General features: G+C 55.4%; 1 protein-coding gene across 1 annotated transcript; it reads right to left on the bottom strand.

Annotated features, from left to right (window-relative positions):
• Window positions 1-1,515: 1,515 nt before the first annotated feature.
• ZBTB12 (zinc finger and BTB domain containing 12) lies at window positions 1,516-3,972 on the bottom strand. The gene is made up of 2 exons (XM_070418873.1): window positions 3,726-3,972; window positions 1,516-3,261 (listed from the first exon to the last, which is right to left on the bottom strand). Exon 2 carries the CDS (start codon window positions 3,238-3,240, stop codon window positions 1,861-1,863), a length of 1,380 nt encoding a protein of 459 aa, XP_070274974.1. The 5' UTR covers window positions 3,241-3,261; window positions 3,726-3,972; the 3' UTR covers window positions 1,516-1,860.
• Window positions 3,973-10,969: the final 6,997 nt, after the last annotated feature.

Here is a 10,969-nt window from a genome sequence, read left to right as displayed (position 1 = left end):
AAAGCACGAAGGGGCGAGGGGACTCGCTGTCCCTCCCCGAGCAGGCGGCGCCTTGGCCGCCTTTGCCTTTCGTTCCCCTGAGCTCCAGGGGCCCTTCGAAGTCTGTGACTTGTTTCCTGAGCCTTCGCAGCCCGCCTGGCCCTCCGCTGCCTCTGTAACTTTCTAAATAAACTTGATGATTTGAAAAGGAGGGGGCCTGGGGACGCACAGGACTCGGCTGGCTCTCGCAGGCTGCTTCACGTCCCCTTGGGCGGGGAGGTGTCCTTCCGTTTATATCAGACATGTCACCCCAACACGCACTAGGAATCCCGATAGCCCCCCAGCGCCCCAGAGTCACTACTGTCGGTGACACTCAAGTAAGTAACCTTCTTTGCCAAACACTTCACAAGCGTAGCCAGCCTCCGGGGTCACAGCCCAGCAGAGAGTGGAAGCATGAACATTAGGCCAAGACGGACAACCTCCATAGAACTATCGGGGTACGGTCCCTTTAGGAATGCATCTGGTCAAAGTTGGGAAACTGATTTCACACACAGTATTTGACACAGACAGGTGGTTGGGATGTAGGCCAATTCGAGGCTTTCTGGGAACTGTAGTTGATTTTGGTTAGGAACTATTCCAGTAGGGCTTTCTGGGAATTGTAGTTTCCCCAGACCTACACTTGCACGCCTAGTGATTTTTAGCTTTCCCGAGGACACGGACCCTTTCCCCAGACCAAAAATGCCCCGACATGGGCTCCTGCTTGCGGTTTTGGTGGGCACAGTGATCACACCTGTAGCCCATCCCTGGCCTCGATACCAAACTCCTGAGGAGCAGGTCACGGATTATCATGGGACACTTGTGCTTGAGGTACCTGGCAGGTGTTGAGGTTTAACTGGAAGGGCCCCGGCCCGAGAGCCCACTCGTGACACCCCCTTCCCTGTTGGGCCTGCGTCAGGCACGGGACCTGCGTGAGTTGTGACCTCTGGGTATTGAGCAAACAGGAGGCTGCTTAGGGTGGGACGGTCATTTACAAGCAGTTGCCAGACAGAGTATAAAGAAAAAAAAAGGATTTTTTTTTTTTTATTTTGTGGAAAACAAAAGCAAAAAAAAAAAAAAAAAAAAACCCACCTAAAACCCCAAACTCCAGAAAAGAAATCCTAAAAAATACGTGTTTTTAAAAAATACTGTATAAGTCTCTACTCCTCTCCCTCCCCCTAAACAGCTCTTCTTGTGTCCTTTCATCTAAGTGCCCTCTCCCCACCCCCTCATTCCCGTTTTTGCTATTGTACCCCACTTCCCGATACTATCCAGGATGCTCATCCCTATGTTCTCTTACCTGCCACCTTGTTCTTCCTAGAATTTTGGTGAGCCTTGTACCCACAGTCCCATCCCCCAGCATGCAAGACCTGTCCCCCTTCCTTTTCTGGGGCTCAATCCTTCCCCCTACCAGTCCCTCTCCCAAGAATCTATTCTAAACAGGAGCATGTAAGGAACCCCTGCCAAATACCCTCCCAGTTCCCACCCACCCACCCCACCTCAACAAACGTCAGACCTCTCCCTGGGCAGGCGCGGCCAGGAAAAACAGTCTCCAGTCCCTTTGCCGCCTCTTCCGGAGGACCCTTTCCCTCCACAGCCGCATGCACCTCGGAGAGGAGTCAGTCTCTCTGGGGCCCCCCTCCCTTGGCCTTCTCAAAGAACAACCCTCTCGCTCTCCACCCTTTTCTTCGGAAGAGGCAGCTCTTCTGTCCAGGAATCTTGGGCTCCTCGCTCAGGACGTGTGTCTGCTCAGGCTCCCCGCCATACCTGCGTGTCCCCGACCCCCACTTCTCCGGGCCAGGGGATCCCTTCCCACCCAGCCCACCGACCCAGAGCCGGGCCCCGCTAGCGGATGAGGACATTGATCTCCGCCACGCTGGCCTCCAGCACGTTCTCGGCCGTCGTCTTGCCGTGCTGCTCCTTGAGGTGCCGCCTAATGGCAGGCTTGTGCGCAAAGCGCACGTCGCAGTAGGAGCAGCGATAGGGCCTGGCTCCCGAGTGCAGGTTGAGGTGGTCGTGCAGCGTGGACTTCTGCGTGAAGCACTTGCCGCAGATGCCACAGGAGTGCGACTTGACGCCGCGGTGCACGTTCATGTGGCGGTTGAGGTTGCTGCTGTGGTTGAACTGCTTGCCGCAGCGCGGGCACATGAAGATGAAGTGCTGCGCTCGCATGTGGAAGACCAGCTTCTCCACGCCCTGGAACACCTCCGGGCACTTGGTGCACTTGATGTTCTTCAGGGAGCTGCCACTGGAGAAGCCCCCCGGCAGGGGCCCCCGGCTGCCCCCCGACCCGAGGCCGCCCCCCGCCCCCCGGGCAGCCATGGCCACTGCTGCTGCCTCCACCAGGCCAGAGGTGGCCCCGACGCTGGCCCGGCCTCCAGGGATCAACAGCAGGCCCTCCCCTTCCGCATCCTCGGACAGGCTGTAGCAAGCTTTCACCACGCCCTGCGGTGGGGCCACAGTGCTGGGGGGCACGCTGCTCTGGGCCAGCTCGCCCAGGTGGCTGCCCACCGAGCCTCCGATGCCCAGACCTCCTCCCAGGCCTCCGGGAGGTTTGAGGCGGTGTGCCACCTCCAGGGCAGACTCCACCTTGACGATGCAGATGTCAGACACATCCTCATCCTCATCCTCATCCTCTTCCTCAGCCTTCAGCTCCAGGTCCTCATCCAGCGGAAACTCTAGCTTCACAGGCCGAAGGAGGGGAGGGGGAAGCGGGGGTGGAGGTGGGGGCTTGGGGGCTGGCTTTGGGGTCCTGGCAGGAGGGAGGAGGGATTTGGTGGCACTGACACTGCTCACAAGGCTGGCATCGCTGACCCCATCCTCTTTGAGGCCTATTTTGGGCTCGATAAACTGACTGAGGGCATTCCGGCACTTCTCCACCACGTGCTCCATCTGCAGGTAGGAGGCGGCGGTCAGGTAGTTGACGATGTCCCTGACAGCGAATTCCAGGGCGCCCGTGTAGCAGGAGAGCAGCAGGTCGGCCACTATGCGTGCGCTGTGCATGAGTGAGACCTGCAGCTCAGAGCTGGGGTTCAGCAGGAACTGGTCCCGCAGGAAAGGGGAGCAGGCAGCCAGGATGACCTTGTGACCTCGGAACTTGAGGCTGTCGGCCACAATGGTCACGTCGCAGAACCGCTCCTCTGCGCGGAGCTGGTTCATGTTCCGCAGTGTAGCAGCCTCGTGGCCCGGCAGCTGGAAGCGCAGGACTTCCACCCCAGAGGCCATTGTGGCGGGGGGTGGGCAACCCTGGTTGGGAAGGAAACCGGTCAGAGACAAAGGTCTCTGGCTCTCCTCAGACAAGGCTCCAGGCCCCTCGTCCCCATCTTGCCCGGCCCCCCAGATCACATCTCCCAGTCTTCAGTCCTCGGTTTCCCCAGCCCCGGGCTGGGGGTGGGGGCGCTGTCCCTGCCCGGAGAGGGAGGCGTGGCTCCCGGGGGCGGGGCAGCGGCGTCCATACCCCCAGCCCTACCGCCCGCGAGGATGGGGCGAGCCCGTGTGCCCACGGAAACAGGAGGAGAGGCCTGAGGCTCTGAGCTCCGGGGTGCCCGGGTTGCAGGATCTTCTCACCCCGCCCCCTTTACTCGCTGCCTCCTTCCTCCGCCCCCACTTTGCACGTTTGCACGCGCCTTTCACGTCCTCCCCCCCCCACCGCCTGCACGCATGGTGCACGCCCCGCCAGCCCCAAGACCCTGAGTGCACGCGCCTCTCACCTGGCCCTGGTCCGCGTGCTGTTTTTTTGCCCCCCTACTTCCCCCACCCCCCCGGGGCCGCCGGCGCCCCCACACTTGGGCCGGGCCCGGGCAGCGCGCAGGCGCGGGGGTGCACGGGGCGCGCGCGCGGGGCTGGCTCCGCGTGGGCGTCGGGAGGGAGGGGCGGGGGCGGCTCGTGCCGAGTGTTCCAGGCTCCGCGCGCGGCGGCCGCGGCAGGCACTCTGGGAGGAGGAAGAGGGGAGGGAATTAAAGGAGCAGGAGTTCCCCCCTCCCGACCCCCCTTTCAGCACCAGCCCCCCCACACGGTTAAAGGGCCGGAGAGCCTGGCCTCCCCTTTGGCCGGTATTATTTGTCCGCCAGAGCGGAAATACGTTCCACCCCCTCGTCCCCGCTCCCCCCTCCTCGGTGCCTCCGGGCGCGAAGGCCGGTCTGCGCGTGCGTGCCCAGTGCCGCCGAGGCCGGCGCCGCCCCGCCCCGCCCCGCCCCGCAGCTCCCGCCGCCCGCCGCCCGCCCCGCGCCCTCCAGCGCGCGTCCCCGCCCGCCGCGCCCCGGCCCCCGGGCTGGTCTCCCCGCGGGCGGCGCAGCCACCTGCTGCCGGGCGGCACCGCTCGGGCCCAGCAGTGCCCAGCGGCGAGTTGCAGCCACAGCCCCCGGCCGCCCCTCTGAGCGCTGGTCCCCGTGGCCACGCGGTCATCCCCTGCTGATGGGGTGGGCACCCTTCCAGATTTCCCCAACGCGTCCGAAGCTGGTACCCACCCAGCCCTGCAGGCCAGACGACCGAGTGCCCTCAGCGTTCCTCCATCTCATTGTAAAACCCACCCTCCTCCCTCCTCTCCATTTTTAAAAAAATGTATTTTTATTGATTTCAGAAAGGCAGGGAGAGGGAGAGAGAGAAACACCAACGATGAGAGAGAATCATTGATCTGCTGCCTCCCGCTCGCCCTCCACTGGGGACCGCGCTGGCAACCAGGCATGTGCCCTGACCAGGAACCTTCCCCGGGACCCTTGGGTCCGCAGGCCAACGCTCTATCCACTGAGCCAAACGGGCTAGGGCTCCCCATTCTTAAAACTGAGCCCAGGCAATGGCCTCTAGAATGTCCACTGCTAAGTATGCGGTTACTTATGTTAGTAAGATTCTGCGATCTTTAATCTTCCCAATTGCAGCCTTACACCTTCACCGCCCTAAGGAAACCCCCCTGAACTCCACCTCCGCCTTCCCCGTCTCGTCACTCCCAAACCAGGCATCCCATCCACAGCTTTCATCCGCACCTTGAAGAATGGCCTCCCCACGCTCCCACACCCACACTTCCCCACCCATCCAAGTCCAGGTGAGGAAGCCCTGTTTCCTGCCAATTGGATTTACTGCATATTCCAGGATACTATAGCATTTTCCTTACACATCAATTAAAAATATTTTTTATTGCCCTGGCCAGTTTTGCTCAGTGGCTAGAGCGGCGTCCTGTGGACTGAAGAGTCCCAGGTTCGATTCCGGTCAAGGGCATGTACCTTGATTTGGGGCACATCCCGGGTAGGGGGAGTGCAGGAGGCAGCTGATGGATGTTTCTCTCTCATGGATGTTTCTAACTCTCTATCCCTCTCCCTTCCTCTCTGTAAAAAAATCAATAAAATATATATTTTTAAAAAATATTTTTTATTGATTTCAGAGAGGAAGAGAGAAGGAGATAGATAGAAACATCAATGATGGGAGAAAAATCACTGATCAGTTGCCTCCTGCGCGCCCCCTACTGGAGATGGAGCTGGCAACCCAGGCATGTGCACTAACTGGGTATCTAACTGTGGATGCTCAACCACTGAGCGACACCAGCCAGGCTTTACATATCAATTTTGATGAAACTGCTTGATATATAATGCGTCCACAATCTGTACTCCCTGCCCTAACCGGTTTGGCTCAGTGGATAGAGTGTCAGCCTGCGGACTGAAAGGTCCCAGGTTCAATTCCGGTCAAGGGCATGTACCTTGGTTGCGGGCACATCCCCAGTGGGAGGTGTGCAGGAGGCAGCTGATCGTATCCATCTGGAACAAGTGTTCCAGTTTCTAACTCTCTATCCCTCTCCCTTCCTCTCTGTGAAAAATCAATAAAATATATTTTTTAAAAAAATCTGGTCTCCCCAAGTAAACATCCTGATTGCCAGAATTTTGTCATGGGTTATGTTTTGCAAATAAAAGTCATGCAATAAATGATTGACTGTTGAAGTCATTCCTCTTCAGCTCAGCCAGCATCCACCCACAAAAAGTTTGTTCCTCACTTAAACTGAACTCCTGAACTCAAGGGGTGCAGCAGTGTTGAGCTGGTGCCTTGGTGCTGTGCCTTTCCCTTTTAAATGTTCTGACTTGTATGCCTCCACCCAGCTCTCTCGCTTCTAAGAAGCCCTCTGTAGAAATCTCTGTGGCCAGGCAGTGTGGGTTGGAGGAAGAGCTTTGGCTTTTGTGTGAAAGCACACCGGCTCCACGTCACATATGACTGCTTACTCAGAGAGGGTCCGTGGGAAGTGACTAACGTTTCAGAATCTTTATCTTTGAACTGGAGACCCCGATTCCTTAGAGGGCTGGTGTGAGGTTGCAGTGAGCCCGGCATACGGTGAAGTGCGAATCAGCGATAGGTCCCTTCTCATTTGCCTAACTGGGAGACGACAAATTTTTCAAAAGAACTTTAACTAAAAATTATGTTTTCCTATTTCATCCCTTCTTTTCCTCACTGCCAACCTTCTCAAAAGACTAGTTCAGCCCTGGCTGGTGTGGCTTAGTTGATTGGGCATCATCCCATGCACCAAAAGGTTGCTGGTTTGATTCCTGGTCAGAGTGCATGCCTGGGTTGTGGGCTCCATCCCCAGGAGGGGGTGTGCAGGAAGCAGCTGATTGATGTTTCATTCACATCAATGTTTCTCGCTCTCCTTCTCCCCTTCTCTCCCTACTAAAAAATCAATTTAAAATCTTAAAAAAAAAAAAAAAAAGAATAGTTCACAGTCCGGTGAGAGCAGCAATATGAAAACCTGTCGATAAATTATGAGCCAGGTGGAAGATGGTGGCATAGGTAAACACCGGAAACTGCCGCCGTGGACAACCACTTCAAAAATACAACTAAAAGTCGGAGCGGACATCAACCAGAACCACGGGAAGGCTGGCTGAGGAGAGTCTCTTCAACTAGAAGCAAAAACAACAGCATTCCGACGCTCAGCGGAGGCGCAGTGTGGAAAATTTAAAGGTACAGCGGTGCGGTGGTGAGGGTGCGCGCGCAAAGCGGGCTGGCGGCTGAGGGCGCGATTGTCGTTTTCAATCAGGAGCGAGTCTCAGACTCTGGGCTACAGATCCGGGCGAGTCTCTAGGGACCCAGACTCAAACGGGAGAAGCGGGACTGTCTGGCTACGGCCCCTCCGAGGTTTGCAGCGGTTGTTGGGACAGAGAGGCAGAGCCCCTGGGGACGGACTGAGAGCGGCCATAGCTGCTCCCTCCCCCCGCCCTGTTGAGCCCACCCCGCCCAGGCCCTGCGCACAACCATTTGCCAACCGCCTCAGGCAAAGGCTGGAATAACGCCTCCCCAGAAGACAGACGTTTTCCACAGCTGATTCCTACAGCCAGTCGGCCTGGTGGTCAAATCCCTCTAGTGTTAACTACAACAATTAAGGCTTGGCTAGAACAAGACTGCGCACAGAGACCACAAGGGGGGGCACCAAGAAAGCATATAAGATGCGGAGACAAAAAAACATGACAGAAATGGAAGATATGGAGCTAAGAATCGCAATTTTGAGGGCTTGCCATAAATTTGTGCAGAGCCTCACGAAAACTAATGAGACCCTCGATGCTACGATAAAGAAATTAGAAAGTAAGCATACACGGACTGAAATAAAGAATATTATACCCAATAGCAGACCAGAGGAGCACAAGAATCAAACCAAAGATTCGACAAAAAACACCCAATTGGAAAAGCAAAATGAAAAAAGAATCCGAAAGTGTGAAGATAGTGTAAGGAGCCTCTGGGACAGCTTTAAGCGGTCTAATATCAGAATTATTGGAGTGCCAGAAGATGAGAGACAGCAAGATATTGAAAACCTATTTCAAGAAATAATGGCAGAAAACTTCCCCCACCTGGAGAAAGAAATGGACTTACAGGTCCAAGAAGCGCAGAGAACCCCAAACAAAAGGAATCCAAAGAGGACCACACCAAGACACATCATCATTAAAATGCCAAGAGCAAAAGACAAAGAGAAAATCTTAAAAGCAGCAAGAGAAAGAGGCTCAATTACCTACAAGGGAATACCCATACGACTGTCAGCTGATTTCTCAACAGAAACTTTGCAGGCCAGAAGGGAATGGCAAGAAATTTTCAAAGTGCTGAATACCAAGAACCTACAACCAAGATTACTTTATCCAGCAAAGCTATCATTCAGAATTGAAGGTCAGATAAAGAGCTTCACAGATAAGGAAAAACTAAAGGAGTTCATCACCGCCAAACCAGTATTATATGAAATGCTGAAAGGTATCCTTTAAGAAGAGGAAGAAGAAGAAAAAGGTAAAGATACAAATTAGGAACAACAAATATGCATCTATCAACAAATGAATCTAAGAATCAAGTGAATAAATAATCTGATGTACAGAATGAACTGGTGATTATAATGAATCAGGGACATAGAAAGGGAATGGACTGACTATTCTTAGGGGAAAAGGGGTGTGGGAGATGCGGGAAGTGACTGGACAAAAATCATGCACCTATGGATGAACTCAGCGGGTGGGGAGTGAGGGTGGAGGGTGGGGTGGGAGCTGGAAGGAGGGGAGTTATGGGGGGAAAAAAGAGGAACAAATGTAATAATCTGAACAATAAAGATTTAAAAAAAAAAAAAAGAAAAAAAAAAAAAGAAAACCTGTCAAGAGAAGAATTTAAGTTTGTAAGGTTTTGTATCCTGTCCCCTCTGGCTACTTCTCTTTCCCGGGAGTGTGAAGGGGTCAGGTGGCCTAATCTCAGCTTAGAGTGTAAGACAGGTGATGCTCGGAGGCAGGTGGGGTTGACTCTTCAAGTGCGCGGCCCACCTCGTCACAGTTTCATATGGAAACAGTAGTGCAGAAGGTGATCTTTCCCGTGGAGGGGTATCCAGTTCCTGGTCCTTGGTCCCCAGCTTCTGCCAGCGTGAGATGAGGGCCCCTCCTGGCCTTGGCTGACAGTACTGAATACCCTAGTATAGCGTCAAATCCAGGTAGATTCAGGATTCCTAGTGGGCTTGAGAAATAAAATCTGACCAGGGATGTAAGGAATGAGTAGGAGACAGAAGGTCTAGGTTCTAGTCCAGGTTTGAAGTCCTGGGGGCCCCAGAGGTTTCCATATTCTCCTCAGTGAAATGGAGGGTGGTCTTTCCCAGCCTGGTGGGCCTATAAAAGCTCATTCTGAAGGGATGTGTGTATTGTTATGTGTATCGGGGAGAAGTGGTCAAGGGTAGCGGGCTCAAGGCTCAGAGCACCACCCTGGGTTACTGAGGGCAACATGGCGTCCCAAGCAGTCGGGAAGCTGACATTCCTCTGCCCAGGCCAGCGGCTTGGCGGTGTGTGTGTGCGTGTGTGTGTGTGTTGGGGGGGGTTACCTATGCACTTGCGCGCCCAGACGGGAGGAACCGTGTCCCCAAACACCCAGTGAGGATGGAGCCGAGAGGTCAGCATGGGCTTTTTAATCTCAAGGCTAGAAAACTTTCCTGTGTTACAGCAAACTCTCCCCTCCTCCCCCTTCTCCTTTGACCGGCACTCAGCTCTGCCTCAGGAGGGGCCCTGGTGGAACCTGCAGCGTGTTCAGCGGCGCTGACGGGCTCGCAGCCGAGAGAAACCACCTGAAAACAAAGGCCCACACCACTCCCAACCATTGGCAGACCTCTTTTCCTCAAGTGCCACCCGTCTCTGGCCACGGACTCCACTCCCTGAGCATCCCTCCATGACGCTCCTTCCTCCTAAGGTGTTCTCCCAGCTCGTTGGAAATCCCTCGCAGCTCAGCCTCCGGACATACTCCCCCGCCTCCCCACTTCTCTGTGTCCTCACACTCTCCCCACCCTGCTCAGCCGAGGTCTGGAGATGCTCCTAGCTCCTTGTCAGTCCCAGGAACGGGGCTCTTCAGGCTAAATGCCCGTCCCACCCATCCCGGGAGTCCTGCTCTGCTGTCCCTGCCTCTCCTTGTGGCCATGAACTGACCCCAGGCCTGGGAACTTGGGAACCTGCATTCTTGGCTCAGGCCTGCAGATGACCTAATCCACACCCCAATTTTTCTTTCTGCCAGGCTCCCTCCCCCTTCCCCCTCCCTCCCTCCCTCCCTCTCCTACCTTCCTTCACCCTCCCTCCCTCCCTCTCCCTCCCTCTCCTGTCCAGCCAGTGCACCAGTCAGGATGCGGCACATCAGCTGCTCTGGTGCTGCCTTGGGCACCTGGAAGAGCCACGCTTCCTTCCAACCTTGACACTGTCCCGAGTCCCCTCCCCAACTCCCAACCGGCTCAGCTGACAGCCTGTTTCTTGCCCGAGGCTCTGTGAGTGCCCTCTCTCACACCTCAACATTCCTTCCTTTGCTCATCCTGTTTCCCTAGCCTTAATTTCAGAGCCCGCCTTTTGACACTCCACTCCTAACCGTGCTTCAGCTCCCGCCTTCCTGAGTTTCACACTGACTCCCTGTACTAGAACCTAGTAGACACATCTTTGCTATGTTAAAAAAAAACACCGCCCTGGCCGGTGTGGCCCAGTGGATAGAGCGTCGTCCCGTGGACTGAAGGGTCCCGGATTCAATTCCCATCAAGGACACATGCCCCGGGTTGTGGGCTTGATCCTCGGTGGGGGCCATGCAGGAGGCAGCCGATCAATATTCTCTCTCATCATTGAGGTTTCTAGCTATCTCTTCCTCCTGAGATCAATAAAAATATATTTCAAAAACCCCAAAACCGTCTTCAACCCGGTCCTTCTCCGGCTGCTGCCACAGCTTACTCCCTCTTCGCGGCACAGCCAGCGTTGCGAGTGTTTGTCCGTTTTCGCTGTCCCTACGCGCACTCTCCCTCCTAACAATATTTGTTGTGAATTTATTATACACTCAGCAGAGGTCGAAGTGAGTGAATGATGAATGAAACAGGACACCGGGGCCCCCACCGCAGCTTAAGGAAGAAATGCCCAGGACCTGAGACAGTCCTGCTCCACGCAGGCCGCACCCTCCTCCGCTCAGAGGCCTCTCCGGACACCTGCCTCCCGGTGGCTCCACTGTCTTTGCATCTTGT

Source organism: Myotis yumanensis, unplaced genomic scaffold (assembly GCF_028538775.1).
Source record: "Myotis yumanensis isolate MYYU_CA2020_CCGP unplaced genomic scaffold, mMyoYum1.0.hap1 SCAF_6, whole genome shotgun sequence".
In the NCBI taxonomy this organism is placed as follows: domain Eukaryota; kingdom Metazoa; phylum Chordata; class Mammalia; order Chiroptera; family Vespertilionidae; genus Myotis; species Myotis yumanensis.
Note: the sequence above shows the minus strand (reverse complement) of the source record. Positions and strands in the feature narration are given on the sequence as shown.